The sequence below is a fragment of the Dendrobates tinctorius genome, unplaced genomic scaffold (genome assembly GCF_039654945.1).
Source record: "Dendrobates tinctorius isolate UK_male_01 unplaced genomic scaffold, ASM3965494v1 ptg000382l, whole genome shotgun sequence".
Classification (NCBI taxonomy): Eukaryota; Metazoa; Chordata; class Amphibia; order Anura; family Dendrobatidae; genus Dendrobates; species Dendrobates tinctorius.
The window spans coordinates 500,157-517,351 of NW_027362048.1; the positions used below are offsets into that span (position 1 = coordinate 500,157).

The window sequence follows — 17,195 nt, forward strand, 5'->3', positions numbered from 1 at the left end:
AAAGAGCTATCTAAGGACAATAGAGACAAAATTGCAGACCTGTGTAAGGCTGGGATGGACCATAGGATAATAAGTAAGCAGCTTGGTGAGAAGACAACTGTCGGCACAATTATTAAATGGAAAAAACACAAGATGACTGTCAATCTTCCTCAGTCTTTGGCTTCATGCAAGCTCAACAGTGTATCAAATACTTATTTTCCCCACTGTACGCCCATGACGCTGCATCTTGCGGACAAGATGAGAGGGGCCATCCAGCTTGTTATCAGTTTCAAAGCCTGCATGTCTGAAGGTATAGGGTTGCATTAGTGCCTATGATATGGGCAGCTTACACATCTTGAAAGGCAGCATCAATGCTGAGCATTATATGGGAGGTTTCAGAACAGTTTATACTCCATCCAGACACCATCAGGGAAGGCCTTGAATATTTCAGCGAAACAGAGCCAAAGCACCTACTCCATCCAGCACAACAGTATGGCTTCACAGAGGACTTCTACTGATAAACTGGTCGCATGCAGTTCAGACCTTTCACCATTAGGAAACATTTTGCACATATGAAATGAAATCTCAGGCAAAGACGACCAAGGATTGTGCAGCAGCTAGAATCTGCGATCCGATGTGTTACTGTAGAGAAATCCATATTTTTCATAATATGTAAATATGTAAATGACCTGTTAAGATCTATGGGTCGGACAGGGCTCTCCCTGAGAATCTGCCTCCAGAGGCAATTACAGCCATCGCTTGCATTTGGTTCCTATGGATAAAAAGCAGGGAAAAACTCTTATATGTCTGTTCTTCAACAGTAGCCAGTAAGTTCTGCTAGTTTTAGAGCATAGAAAAAAATAATTATATCAGTCAAACTTTTTTTTTTATATTTTTTTAATTCTAGAAATATTTACATCTCAAATATACATTGTAATGCTACTTCCAAAATGCATGTGCACTGACTGCTACATCATACGAACAATTCACGAAATATTTCCCTACCCCTTGGTTATTTGTTAATTATGCTTAAAATTAGGATTTCTATAATCTGTGGACAACATGAAGTAGATCTGTATTTATTTTCAACTTTCAAGACCAAAAAAAAAAGTTTAAAAATATTTTACTGACTTGCACAAAAAAAATGTAATAAATTGTACATAATAAAAGTCAAAAAATCCAAATGAGTACATTGGTGGTAACTTCTGGATTACAGCATCACAAAAATAATCTCAACATTTGAAGAGAAGGCACACAAAGATTTCACCTAAAAGTAACCCTATCTGCAAGTCAGTAGGCAATGGCAATGAAGAATGAACGTATAGGGTGCCCATGAGTTTCACCTCTAACTTCTATGTATGAAGATGTAATAGAGTTAGATTAAAATGTTGTCAAGGTCTACAATATTTAGTCTTGGATTAAAACTAGACCTGTGATGGCATAGATAAAAAAAACTATATCACCATCCACCATTAGCAAGATGAAAAGAGAAATATTACTCGAAGACTACAAATAAAGGGTTTTTCCCAAAATAAAATGTAGTTCAAAATCAGTGGTCATCCAACTACGGGGATGAAGGAGCTACAGTAGGTATGTGCTATGGCTCACTGCACAGCAATGCTTCTGTCACAGGAACTGCCTCACTGCCAAAGTGCGCCAGGAGTACCATTGACAGGAGAAATTCTGACATGACCTTAGTCTTTATATCTGTCAACAGGTTTTGGATCTCAGAGTTTGGAAACTCCATCACAAAATTTGTATATAAAATTTTATTTTAAAATTAGTTCCTGTTTTTTTTTGTTTGTTTTTTTTACAAAAAGAAGTACAAAAAATATTTTTTTAGTTTTTGCCATAAAGGAAAAGGCAGAAGCTCGATGCCTGACTGATTGCTGAAGTGCGTGACACTTCCATACAGTTTCCACAATGCTTTAAGAAGAAAAACCCAATGTTTTAGAAAAATAAATATAACATTTTACAACTAAAATCAATACGTAGGGCAACACCGTTAGCACTTAACATTCTCTGACAGTAAGGCGATGATAAACTACTATTATTTTTTAACAACTAGATTTTAGAAATTACAGTAGCTATGAGTACAAATGTCAAAATACATAAGTTAATTAAAAAAAACAAAAAAAAAAAAAAAAAAAACACAATGTAGTTTCAGGTTTACATTTTAAAGTATATGTTGAAAATATACATGATATAAAGTATTGGCGGCTGTATGATAATCACCTAATTACATTAGGCCAGGCTTAAACAGAACCTTTCAATAGATTCATGCTGCCAAACCATGGCGAGCATGAGCCAGAGCCTGGCTGCATTACTGCAGGCAGCTGTATAGCGGTATAGTGTGAAGATCTGTCCAACCTCTCTGCGCACTGTTCTGGTTGACTGACATGTGTCTCCTATGTGTTTATATAGAGCTTCAAAACTATATTTCCTCTGAAACACTTTTGCAATCATGCAGCCAGGCACCGATTCATGCTGCCCACGGTTTGGGCAACACAAATAATTTCCCTTTAAATAAAACAAGAATAATCTACTTTTTTAGGTTAAGTTCGCCATATATAAAGTTCCAGAGTACACTACAATGTCAACATTGTTTATTTTTATTGTTCTAGACAAACAAAGCAACTGAAGTACAATGAGCTGCATCTCCTAGAGATGGGAAGAGATCTAGCAGAAGACAGACAAGCAGATTCTTTGCAGGCTTTACTGTCTTATGACACTTGACTAGAGCTGATCATAGACTTTCTAATATTTAAGAGGCCACATGTTGCTCAGATGCCACTCGATTTTACTTTCCCAGGCACAACCAGCTGACCAAGGTGAACCCAGCAGAAAATTCATCATTGTTAAAATTAGAGAAACTTTTTCACATGGCACATTGAGATAATAAAGTGTAGTTTCATTATTGCTGACATCATCATATGAAATGCTTAAGACAGTAAGCAACTTTTCTCTTCCAAATGGTGTACCATTATATGATAATGCCATTATATATACTGTATGTACAAATATATAGCACATATTATATATGTACTATGCAGGACAGTTTGTAAAGCAGCTAAAAACAATCCTGCTCAATAGTATATAAACACAATATTGTAGAAGAACCTGCAAGGAACCCAATGTAAATACTCTGTTCTGCACTAAAAGCAGACAACTGCATACTTGAGATATGACTGGTTAATGTAACCACAGCAATGACTTAAAGCAAACTATGCTGGTGTGACGTTGGCATTCGATCTACCAGATCAGTCCACCGACACCCCCCAGTCCTGAAGCTGATGCAAAACTCTGTCCAGATACCGGGAGTCTGGAAATCCTTTTCCAGTTACATTCGATCCAAACTCTGTCTTGAGGGGGATTCGAGAAATGGAAACAGAGTCTGGAACACCAGGGACACGTGAGGGAAGGAGAGGAAAAAGGAGACGGCTTTCCCAAGCTTTTATCAGGAGAAGAAGGACCTATAGGGGAATGAAGACCAGAATCAGAGCTCCACATTGATTTATGGTAAAATTAGTGTAAGCTTTACTTTGTTAGTATATTAAGGAATTGTGTTATTATCAGTTCAGATCAGCTACTTGTAGTACTGGGAAGAATGCGGACACCAGGAAAGGGCAATGTCAGAGCATGCAAATTCCCCACCACCTCTGCTGCGCTTGTTCCTCTGCTCCCCCAGAAACACCACATTAATGCGAAGCATAGTGCAGACTCTACATCAATACAGAACAAGGCGGACCAGAATTCCTAAAAACAAGTCATCATCCCTTCCTATACTGGTAAGAAACAATAAAAATGCTCACAGGGGTTGTAGGAATGCGTTGCATTAAATACTTGGATGTCAAGATGCATTGTTACCCTAAAACAAGAAGTCTATCTCGTAAAAGTATAGTGAACAAGTAAATAATATTTTGTTTAGTTTTCGGCTTGTTTCTTCTATTCTTGCACATTTATTATGCCAATTATGCCTAGCTATTATAGGCTTATTGCCATGGAATAAGGATGGTTATCTATCTTTATAAACCCTTAAAGGGGATTTCGGACAAATATCTATCACTCTATGTGCCAAATCGTGGCAGTGTGCAAGCAGTCACGATTCCCTGGTAGTCCCTCCCATGCTAGGCTGCTGTCATGTAACTGCATATATGCAATTTGCATACTTGAGGTCATGTGCTGACTAGACTCATCTAGCTCCTCTAAATTCACTTTTATTACTTTTTCATTCCAGTAGGCTAGTGAATACACGTATGCAAACACCTTTAAGCTGCAAATTTAAAGAGGTTGTCTGGTCTAAAACTACAGGTCTGAAGCCATTTTATGTGACTGCAAGTATGTGATGTGCATTCTCCTGGCTATATTTTGATTAGACTGATTCCAGTCTCACTCAATACGCCTGCATTGAGTGAGGCGGCGCCAATGTAGTCAGAATGTGGCCAGGAGTATGCACATCGCATACAATTGTGAATTGTAAAGCACTGCGGATTATGTTGGCGCTATATAAATAAAGATTATTATTACATGACCGACTGCCCCAGGTGCCGGTGAGTCCTGACAGTGTGCTTTGTGCGCAATGTGAGGATTCACAAGTCTGCATTCACATAGAGTGACTGAACACTTATAATTTTAGATTAGACAACCCTTTTAAGTTTCAACACAACTGCTTGTTCAGTATGTTTTATTCTAGTTTACAGGATATCTTATACATCCTTATTCAATTGTCTTTAACTTAAGAGATCCTGGATTTACAAAAGTGACTGCCGATGTAGTCAGTCAACTTTTCCTACATACTGAATGGCAATGTGACACTCACCTCTCTCCCCTTTTTAGTGTTAGGGAGGTAACAGTGAAGTGGGAAGTCGGGGGCTGTGAACTTCATTCCTGGGTGAGGCTGGCCTGGACCCTATGGTGATAAAAGAAGTTTTTAAGGGAATCACTGTAATATCACAATCAACTACAACTTTATCTATAGTAGCTTTGTCATTGGTGTGTATTTTTCTTTATCTACAATTAAGAGTCATCCAGACTCGAAATGCATCAGTATTTTTCTGTATTATTATTTTAATAGAGTCAAAGTAAAGAATTTTTGCTTATAATTTGCTGTACTGGATTGAAACATCTTTATCATCAATTTGAACAGAGCTGCTGGAAGCCTCACAAGCCTTGTCTTGCCCATGAAGGAGATTGAACATCACACCTAGGCCATGTGCACACATTGAGTATTTGCTCAACCAGGAGTGGAACAGTCAGAGGTAAAGCATAATAGAAACACATCACCACTTCTGCATTTATCACCCACTCCTGTTTTTTTGGCTTACAAATACTGAGGTAAAAAACTCACCAAATACTCAATGTGTGCACATGGCCTTATACAGGATGGAGTGAGCTGTATCTAAACACTTTCTTATACTTGTACTTAATAATACCTGCACTCCAGGAGCAATGTAATAAATTATATGTATGGCCTCGCAGTCAGGATATCCAGGCAAGGAATGAGGAATGATGTGGAAAGTCATCTTTCCTGGAGGCTGAGAGCCAATTTTCACACCATATAATGTTTGACATGTTGGACATCGTAAAGTACCATTCTGTTGACGAAGAAATCAAAATGTGAAAAATAAGTAAAACAAATATAAGTGCAAGTTGTACATGTAATGCACATGAATTAGAGGATCTCGAGTTTTTTCTGCGAGTTTTTTCTCCGCTGAAACTGGACTAAGAGAAAAATCACAGCATGCTGCGTATTGCTCGTATCTTGGACGAGACTCGTCAATGCAAGTCAATGGGTGCGAGGAAAAAAAAAAAAAAAAAAAAAAATCGCACAGCACTCTCACTATGTGACTGCTGTCTGATTTTTATGCACCGGTGTCATTTGAAAAGCTGGCAATTCATGTCCGGCTACTGTAAAATCACATCACATAAATTACATATATACACGTAGAATACATACATATATATAATATATATATATATATATATATATACACTAGATTATGGCCCGATGCTATCGCATCGGGAGGATGCCATAGCATCACACCTCTTGCCATGTTAACCCTCAACACACACACTCCTCTCACCTTCCACCATCTCCACTCACTCTTTCACTCCACATACGACCCCTTCTCTCACTCCGTCTCTCATACTCACGCTGTCATCGCCGCTGCTCCACGATCCCCGACATCATCTTCCGCCGGCGCCATCCTGGATCCAGACGTTGTCCACGCCAGCGACATGTTCTTGCGGCGACGCCATCTTTAGTATCGTGAAATCCCGCGATACTCAAGATGGGCGTCGCCGGAAGAACATGTCGCCGGCGTGGACGACGTCGGGATCCAAAATGGCGTCGGCGAAATCTCGCGAGATTTCGCCGACGCCATTTTGGATTCCGACGTCCTCCACGCCGGCGACATGTTCTTGCGGCGACGCCATCTTGACTATCGCGGGATTTCGCCGATCCAAAATGGCGTCGCCGCAAGAACATGTCGCCGGCGTGGAGGACGTCTGGATCCAGGATGGCGGGGATCGTGGATCAGCGGCGATGACGGCGTGAGTATGAGAGACGGAGTGAGAGAAAGGGTCGTATGTGGAGTGAAAGAGTGAGTGGAGATGGTGAAAGGTGAGAGGAGTGTGTGTGTTGAGGGTTAACATGGAAAGAGGTGTGCGGTGACGTCACCGGTTACAACTGGACGGAAGTTGTTACAACCGGAAGCTGCTTAGGGCATTTATTATTATAGATATATATATATACACACACACATACACCGTATATACTCGTGTACAAGCCGAGATTTTCAGCCCATTTTTTTGGGCTGAAAGTCCCCCTCTCGGCTTATACACGGGTCATATACCTGGGGGTCGGCGGGGGAGGGGGAGTGGGGGTGTCAGAGATCATGCTTACCTGTTCTGCCGGCGGTCTCTGCAGCCTTGCTTCTCCACTGTCTCCTTTCCTGTCTTCAGCGGTCACGTGGTACCGCTTATTACACTCATGAATATGCGCATATTCATGAGTGTAATGAGCGGTACCCCGCCGACCCCCAGGTATATGACCCGTGTATAAGCCGAGAGGGGGACTTTCAGCCCAAAAAAATGGGCTGAAAATCTCGGCTTGTACACGAGTATATACGGTGTATGTGTGTGTATATATATATATATATATATATATATAGATAGATATTATATATACGTATGTATGTATTCTACGTGTATATATGTAATTTATGTGATGTGATTTTACAGTAGCCGGACATGAATTGCCAGCTTTTCAAATGGCACCGGTGCATAAAAATCAGACAGCACTCACATAGTGAGAGGAAGGGACAGTGGAGAGGGAGGCTGCAGAGACTGCGGCAGGACAGGTAAGTATAGCGATATTCACCTGTCCCCCGGTCCATCAATGCTCACCGCTGTCTCTGCTGCATCCTGTATCAGTGACGTTTAGGCAGCAGGGAGCGCGCCGCCCCTCTGCTGGCTGAACAGTCACTGAAACAAGAAGTGGCAGACAGCGGCGATGTATCCAGGAGAGGTGAGTATGGTGTTTTTTTTTTGCAGCTTATGGGGGCAAATTCTATGGAGCAGCATATGGGGGCCTAGTCTATGGGGCAGCATATTGGGGGCATAAACTATGCAGAAGCATATGGGGGGCATAAACTATGCAGAAGCATATGGGGGCATAAACTATGGAGCAGCATATGGGGGCATAAACTATGGAGCAGCATATGGGGGCATAATCTATGGAGCAGCATATGGGGGCATAATCTATGGAGCAGCATATGGGGGCATAATCTATGGAGCAGCATATGGGGGCATAATCTATGGAGCAGCATATGGGGGCATAATCTATGGAGCAGCATATGGGGGCATAATCTATGGAGAAGCATATGGGGGCATAATCTATGGAGCAGCATATGGGGGCATATTCTATGGAGCAGCATATGGGGGAATAATCTATGGAGCAGCAGATGGGGGCATATTCTATGGAGCAGCATATGGGGGCATAATCTATGGAGCAGCATATGGGGGCATAATCTATGGAGCAGCATATGGGGGCATAATCTATGGAGCAGCAGATGGGGGCATATTCTATGGAGCAGCATATGGGGGCATATTCTATGGAGAAGCGTATGGTATGGGGGCATATTCTATGGAGCAGCATATGGGGCAAAATCTATGGCGCAGCATATGGGGGCATAGTTTATGGATTCCACCCTCGGCTTATACACGAGTCAATAAGTTTTCCCAGTTTTTTGTGGCAAAATTAGGGGGGGGTCGGCTTATACACGAGTATATACAGTAATATATATATATTCACATAAAACTGTACATATATCTTATATACACTCACTGGCCACTTTATTAGGTACACCTGTCCAACTGTGTGTTAAGACTTAATTTCTAATCTGCCAATCACATGGCGGCAACTCAGTGCATTTAGGCATGTAGACATGGTCAAGACAATCTCCTGCAGTTCAAACCGAGCATCAGTATGGGGAAGAAAGGTGATTTGAGTGCCTTTGAACGTGGCATGATTGTTGGTGCCAGAAGGGCTGGTCTGAGTATTTCAGAAACTGCTGATCTACTGGGATTTTCACGCACAACCATCTCTAGGGTTTACAGAGAATGGTCCGAAAAAGAAAAAAAATCCAGTGAGCGGCAGTTCTGTGGCCGGAAATGCCTTGTTGATGCCAGAGGTCAGAGGAGAATGGGCAGACTGGTTCGAGCTGATAGAAAGGCAACAGTGACTCAAATTGCCACCCGTTACAACCAAGGTAGGCAGAAGAGCATCTCTGAACGCACAGTGCGTCGAACTTTGAGGCAGATGGGCTACAGCAGCAGAAGACCACACCGGGTACCACTCCTCTCAGCTAAGAACAGGAAACTGAGGCTACAATTTGCACAAGCTCATCGAAATTGGACAGTAGAAGATTGGAAAAACGTTGCCTGGTCTGATGAGTCTCGATTTCTGCTGCGACATTCGGATGGTAGGGTCAGAATTTGGCGTAAACAACATGAAAGCATGGATCCATCCTGCCTTGTATCAACAGTTCAGGCTGGTGGTGGTGGTGTCATGGTGTGGGGAATTTTTTCTTGGCACTCTTTGGGCCCCTTGGTACCAATTGAGCATCGTTGCAACGCCACAGCCTACCTGAGTATTGTTGCTGACCATGTCCATCCCTTTATGACCACAATGTACCCAACATCTGATGGCTACTTTCAGCAGGATAATGCGCCATGTCATAAAGCTCGAATCATCTCAGATTGGTTTCTTGAACATGACAATGAGTTCACTGTACTCAAATGGCCTCCTCAGTCACCAGATCTCAATCCAATAGAGCATCTTTGGGATGTGGTGGAACGGGAGATTCGCATCAGGGATGTGCAGCCGACAAATCTGCGCCAACTGTGTGATGCCATCATGTCAATATGGTCCAAAATCTCTGAGGAATGCTTCCAGCACCTTGTTGAATCTCTGCCACGAAGAATTGAGGCAGTTCTGAAGGCAAAAGGGGGTCCAACCCGTTACTAGCATGGTGTACCTAATAAAGTGGCCAGTGAGTGTATATATATATACACTTTAATATATATGATATATATATATATATATATATATATATATACACATAATGCATATATATTATATATAGAATATATTCATATGGTTTGTACATGTAATATATATAACTAATGTGGCTCCCTCAGGAGTATGGTCGCCACAGTGGCATTGCCTTCCTCCAGGGAGGGTGATGTCAGGCTTGGAGGCAATGAAGGGTCTCTCTAGCAGTTAACCATGTCATGCAACACAGTTCCCACTCCAGGCCAGCAGAGGGAGCTCTGAACCAGGATTGGGGGAGGAGTGCTCTCTGAGGGCCAGGAAGGGAAATCAGGAGTTAGCGTGAGGAGGGCAAATAGTGTAGACATGTGGAGAGAAGCTGGAGGTAGAGCTGAGGAAAGAGAGCTCCCTCCCAGTGATAGCGCATGATCTGGAGCCTGGTCTCCACGGTTGTACGGATACTGAAGGTCCTGCAACAGAAACCAGAGGAATAGGAAGCTGTAAATGCTCTATTCCCAACGAAGACTCGGAGGCACAACAGTGACGGGTGAGCCAAGAGAGATAGAGGGCTACAGCTGTCTGCCATACGAGGTAGTTCTAAGAGAAGATAAGAAGGAGGAACTTCAGTGTAACACAGTACTGGATGTACCTCGAGCCAGCGCTAGGAAGGAGACTACACAACCCATCTGATAGAGAGATCCCTGAGTTGCTTCCAGGCTAGCCTGCTCCTGTGCATATATATATATATATATCTCTGTAACCAGGACCAGGGACATCTGTAACCAGGACCCTGGACTGCGTTTGCCAAGTAAAGGTAAAGAAACTGCACCGTGTTGTGTCCTTGCCTCCTTCCTGCAACATCCTCAGCACTGCTACATCTCTGTGCCAAACACTGCACCCTCTTCCCCAACACCTATCTACACTGCCCTGGGACCAACAGCCCTGCCTGTGGAGGGCTACACCATCATTGCTGCACTACACCATCTGTCCCAGAGGATCTGTCTGCAGCGTCGGCTTAACACCTTCATTGCCGAACACCACAGGTGGCGTCACGAATCACTCAAACTTTATTTCACCACTCAAACCCATTTTACATGGGCGCCCAGGGCCACGGACCGGGTCACCGCTGCTGTGACATCTCCCTCTGAGAGACCGGCCCGGTACCGAGTACCCTACAGCCCTGGAAGGGCGACCCACTAATATATACACTATAATTTATATAAAATATATATATATATATATAATATAAATATAATAAAATTATATATATATCTAATATATAAAGCTCAAGTGTGTGTATGTATGTATGTATGTATGTATGTATGTACAGTGGGGCAAAAAAGTATTTAGTCAGTCAGCAATATTGCAAGTTCCACCACTTAAAAAGATGAGAGGCGTCTGTAATTTACATCATAGGTAGACCTCAACTATGGGAGACAAACTGAAAAAAAAAAAAATCCAGAAAATCACATTGTCTGTTTTTTTTTCCTTTTATTTGCATATTATGGTGGAAAATAAGTATTTGGTCAGAAACAAGCAATCAAGATTTCTGGCTCTCACAGACCTGTAACTTCTTCTTTAAGAGTCTCCTCTTTCCTCCACTCATTACCTGTAGTAAATGGCACCTGTTTAAACTTGTTATCAGTATAAAAAGACACCTGTGCACACCCTCAAACAGTCTGACTCCAAACTCCACTATGGTGAAGACCAAAGAGCTGTCAAAGGACACCAGAAACAAAATTGTAGCCCTGCACCAGGCTGGGAAGACTGAATCTGCAATAGCCAACCAGCTTGGAGTGAAGAAATCAACTGTGGGAGCATTAATTAGAAAATGGAAGACATACAAGACCACTGATAATCTCCCTCGATCTGGTGCTCCACGCAAAATCCCACCCCGTGGGGTCAGAATGATCACAAGAACGGTGAGCAAAAATCCCAGAACCACGCGGGGGGACCTAGTGAATGAACTGCAGAGAGCTGGGACCAATGTAACAAGGCCTACCATAAGTAACACACTACGCCACCATGGACTCAGATCCTGCAGTGCCAGACGTGTCCCACTGCTTAAGCCTGTACATGTCCGGGCCCGTCTGAAGTTTGCTAGAGAGCATTTGGATGATCCAGAGGAGTTTTGGGAGAATGTCCTATGGTCTGATGAAACCAAACTGGAACTGTTTGGTAGAAACACAACTTGTCGTGTTTGGAGGAAAAAGAATACTGAGTTGCATCCATCAAACACCATACCTACTGTAAAGCATGGTGGTGGAAACATCATGCTTTGGGGCTGTTTCTCTGCAAAGGGGCCAGGACGACTGATCCGGGTACATGAAAGAATGAATGGGGCCATGTATCGTGAGATTTTGAGTGCAAACCTCCTTCCATCAGCAAGGGCATTGATGATGAAATGTGGTTGGGTCTTTCAACATGACAATGATCCAAAGCACACCGCAAGGGCAACGAAGGAGTGGCTTCGTAAGAAGCATTTCAAGGTCCTGGAGTGGCCTAGCCAGTCTCCAGATCTCAACCCTATAGAAAACCTTTGGAGGGAGTTGAAAGTCCGTGTTGCCAAGCGAAAAGCCAAAAACATCACTGCTCTAGAGGAGATCTGCATGGAGGAATGGGCCAACATACCAACAACAGTGTGTGGCAACCTTGTGAAGACTTACAGAAAACGTTTGACCTCTGTCATTGCCAACAAAGGATATATCACAAAGTATTGAGATGAAATTTTGTTTCTGACCAAATACTTATTTTCCACCATAATATGCAAATAAAAGGAAAAAAAAACAGACAATGTGATTTTCTGGATTTTTTTTTCTCAGTTTGTCTCCCATAGTTGAGGTCTACCTATGATGTAAATTACAGACGCCTCTCATCTTTTTAAGTGGTGGAACTTGCACTATTGCTGACTGACTAAATACTTTTTTGCCCCACTCCTTCGTTGCCCTGGCGGTGTGCTTTGGATCATTGTCATGTTGAAAGACTCAGCCACGTTTCATCATCAATGCCCTTGCTGATGGAAGGAGGTTTGCACTCAAAATCTCACGATACATGGCCCCATTCATTTTTCATGTACCCGGATCAGTCGTCCTGGCCCCTTTGCAGAGAAACAGCCCCAAAGCATGATGTTTCCACCACCATGCTTTACAGTAGGTATGGTGTTTGATGGATGCAACTCAGTATTCTTTTTCCTCCAAACACGACAAGTTGTATTTCTACCAAACAGTTCCAGTTTGGTTTCATCAGACCATAGGACATTCTCCCAAAACTCCTCTGGATCATCCAAATGCTCTCTAGCAAACTTCAGACGGGCCCGGACATGTACAAGCTTAAGCAGTGGGACACGTCTGGCACTGCAGGATCTGAGTCCATGGTGGCGTAGTGTGTTTCTTATGGTAGGCCTTGTTACATTGGTCCCAGCTCTCTGCAGTTCATTCACTAGGTCCCCCCGCGTGGTTCTGGGATTTTTGCTCACCGTTCTTGGGATCATTCTGACCCCACGGGGTGGGATTTTGCGTGGAGCACCAGATCGAGGGAGATTATCAGTGGTCTTGTATGTCTTCCATTTTCTAATTAATGCTCCCACAGTTGATTTCTTCACTCCAAGCTGGTTGGCTATTGTAGATTCAGTCTTCCCAGCCTGGTGCAGGGCTACAATTTTGTTTCTGGTGTCCTTTGACAGCTCTTTGGTCTTCACCATAGTGGAGTTTGGAGTCAGACTGTTTGAGGGTGTGCACAGGTGTCTTTTTATACTGATAACAAGTTTAAACAGGTGCCATTTACTACAGGTAATGAGTGGAGGAAAGAGGAGACTCTTAAAGAAGAAGTTACAGGTCTGTGAGAGCCAGAAATCTTGATTGCTTGTTTCTGACCAAATACTTATTTTCCACCATAATATGCAAATAAAATGAAAAAAAAAAAAAAACAGACAATGTGATTTTCTGGATTTTTTTTTATCAGTTTGTCTCCCATAGTTGAGGTCTACCTATGATGTAAATTACAGACGCCTCTCATCTTTTTAAGTGGTGGAACTTGCACTATTGCTGACTGACTAAATACTTTTTTGCCCCACTGTATGTATGTGTGTATGTGTGTGTGTGTGTGTGTGTCCGGGATAGGCATCCGCACCATCGCAGCTACAGCCACAAAATTTGGCACAGTCACACGTCTGGACCCCGAGAGCATCCTAGGCTATGTTGTGAGGCGAAATTTTAACCCCGCACTTTCCAATTCACCAAACAATTTTGTCCCTGTCTACATACTGGGGAAAAAGTGTGTGTGTGTCAAGCCCCGCCCCTCATGATGTCATAATGCCCCTATCTACATACTGGGGAAACAGTGTGTGCGTGTCAAGCCCCGCCCCTCATTATGATGTCATAATGGTTGCCATGGCGACGCTGATGTCAACTTAGGTTGCAAGCCCCGCCACTCATTATGATGTCTTAATGGTTGACTATGGAATGGAGGATGTGTGATGGGTATATGGGCACTGGACTATGGGATGGAGGATATGTATGACGGGTATATGGGCACGGGACTATGGGATTGCGGATATGTATGATGGGTATATGGGCATGAGACTATGGGATGTGTTATAATTGAGTCACTGAAGAGGAAAAAAACAAAACACAAGTTCAGCCCAGAAAATCAGAGAGGTTGGAAACTAGCGGATTGCAGACCCCTAATCCTATCACACAACTAGCAGTAGCCGTGGAGTGTTCCTACGGTGATTCTAGACACCTCGTCACAGCCGGAGATCTAAATAAGCCTAAAGAGAGAAAAGGGAAAAACTGACTGCCCCAGAGCAGACCCCAAAGCAATAGGCAGCCCCCAACATATAATGGATGGTGAAGCAAGATGAAAACACTAACACAGATAGAAAGATAGGTTGAGCAAACGATGGGGCCCAAGCTAACTAAAAAGGACAGGACAGAAAAGCTGCTGTCTGCAATCCGAGAAAACCCTGCTAAAAATATTACCAACACAACTGATAAGCAAAAAGGACCCTGAAGTCACTAGACTTCAAACCCTATATCAGCACTCAGAATATTCTGAAGGCAGAGCAAAAGAGAACACTGATCAAGGAATAAGAATCCAGCACACCCCCAGCCGGGGATGGCTGAACTCCAAAAATCAAGGTAAACAAAACCAAAACTAATAAGTTCAACAGCAGAGCAAAAACTTATCTTTGGCAAGCAGGAATCAGACTAGTCTCCAAGAATCCAGCAGAGAAATCACCAGCCACTCAGAAGGGCGTCGGCTGCCTTATATCCAGTCTGAAGTTCCTGTTACCCAGTCACAATCCACCAGATCAGGTGTTTGGTTTCTTTCATCCAAATCAGCCTCACTACCTTCCTTCACCAGAAGAGGGAGATCCTCGGACACAAAAGGTGAATGAACAGATGAGCTCACACCAGTGATGGAGGATATGTATGATGGGTATATGGGCACGGGACTATGGGATGGAGGATGTGTGATGGGTATATGGGCACTCGACTATGGGATGGCGAATATGTATGATGGGTATATGGGCATGGGACTATGGGATGAAGGATGTGTGATGGGTATATGGGCATGGGACTATGGGATGGAGGATGTGTGATGGGTATATGGGCACTCGACTATGGGAAGGAGGATATGTATGATGGGTATATGGGCACGGGCCTATGGGATCGTGGATATGTATGATGGGTATATGGGCACGGGACTATGGGATGGAGGATAATTATAATTTGCTATAACTAACCACAGTTAGTTACTATGCCCGGGCAGCGCCGGGCTCTTCAGCTAGTATATATATATATATATATATATACACATACACACACACACACACACACATACATACATGTTTACATGTTAGTGACAAATACAATTAGTATAGTGTTTGTTCAAAATTATGGCCCTGTACTTAATTAATAAATGATTATTTCAAGGAACAAAATGGTCCCCCTACAATTTACAGACAGCAACACTATACTAATTGTATTTGTTACTGACATGTGTGTGTATATATATATATATATATATATATATATATACACACACACACACACACACACACACACACACACACACACACACACACACTATATATATTATTTTGTTTTGAATATATATTACATGTATAGATAATATATAATCTGTTAGATATATGTTATATGTACTGTACATTATATATATATATATATATATATATATATATATATATATTTTGTAGGGATGTGACTCGCTCAGGTGCAGCGGGAGACAATCATGAGACAGGTTCTTCCCAAAGTTCATGAGGTTTATTTGCTCCATAAACCATAAATCTGCAAATCACCAAAATATCCTCTAGCTTAGGCAAAAAAGAACATAAACGTCCGTGGCTTCAGACTCGGACCGAGAGTCTCAGCACATGCTGGGAGGTGTAGTCCTCCCCATATACACTTTCTGTACCCAGGCCAGGGCAATGTCCAGAGCAGTGCTCCATCTGCAGCCGCAGACACAGGAAGGCTTCTCCTTCCTTAGATCACAGACCACTCTGTAGTGTCCCACCTGGACACAAGGAAGTCTGTTCACACTCTGACAGACTCCCTCTCCATTCTCACACATGTGCCAAACACCTCAATTACATAGCCCTGTAACCACACCCACAGGTGATCACATGGCTATGACATCACTAAAAGTTCTATTGCACATAGACACACACAGGCTTCCCTGACACAGTGTAACAGAAATATCAGCAGTACCTCTGCTGATCAATACACCCTGGGGCCTGCATCCCAAGGCCACCCACCTTGAGACCCATAATGGTCATTTAGGACCCTGCTCCTATTACCACACTGAATGTGCCTGTACACCTGTCCTGGGACACCCACACAGCGCCCCCTAGCTGGCATAGTGGTTACTACACCACATACCTCCCCCCTCTGTTCAAACTTGTGGGGTTGAACACATGACATCACCCAGGGATCTTGAGACCTGGCACCCATGTCACCTTGCCCTACAAGTCGAGAGGACCATCTCCGTCTGTTTCGGTAGTCATGCTGCATCATATTTACGTTAGGCCTCCCCCGCCCCCAGTGGTCAGTATCTCGGCCTTGGCCTTTCCGTCAACGTCTGTCAGTGTGACCAGACACTCTTTAGTCTCCACCTGTCTGCAGTGCGCTCCATCACCCGACCTTTCACTGGCTGGCTCTCCCAGTTCGCACGGTCATGAGTCCCACGTCCAGCTGGGCCAACTGGCTGGTCTGAGTCTGACCCTCTGTCGCTATGTCCACCACTGAGTCTCGTGCCTATGTTACTAAGATTAGAACGGCCACTTGCGGACTCTCGACGTTCTTGCCTTCGACTACCTGTCCTTTCATTCCTTGGAGGATCCATTCGGGTCCTTACACCTTGGGTTGGAGGTGGACGCCACCTGACGTTCTCTATCTGCTCATTCATCTGCAGTCGATCCTGTCTTAGCTGCTCAATCTCTTTCAGGTAAGCTACTCGATATTCCAGGAGCATGCGAAGCTTCCCAATGCTTTCCACCGAACCAACCACAATGACAGGAACCATGTCATCTTCAACAACGACTTCGATTTCACCAGCAGGTGGGATCCTCACTCTCTTCACACTGGATCGATTCACCATCTCCTGCATCACCTTTCCAAGTCTGCCAATGACTTTCCCCACC

The 17,195-nt window shown here is 43.3% G+C and overlaps 1 protein-coding gene across 1 annotated transcript in view; it reads right to left on the reverse strand.

Moving 5' to 3' along the window:
* Positions 1-848: 848 nt before the first annotated feature.
* LOC141075952 (E3 ubiquitin-protein ligase DTX4-like) overlaps positions 849-17,195 on the reverse strand; it is a 108,307-nt gene continuing 91,960 nt past the window's right edge. Inside the window, exons 7-9 of the mRNA XM_073563147.1 lie at positions 5,412-5,573; positions 4,799-4,888; positions 849-3,452 (exon numbers count right to left, since the gene is read on the reverse strand). Coding sequence (XP_073419248.1) covers positions 3,240-3,452; positions 4,799-4,888; positions 5,412-5,573 — 465 coding nt within the window. The 3' untranslated portion in view covers positions 849-3,239. The remainder of the gene's footprint in view (positions 3,453-4,798; positions 4,889-5,411; positions 5,574-17,195) is intronic.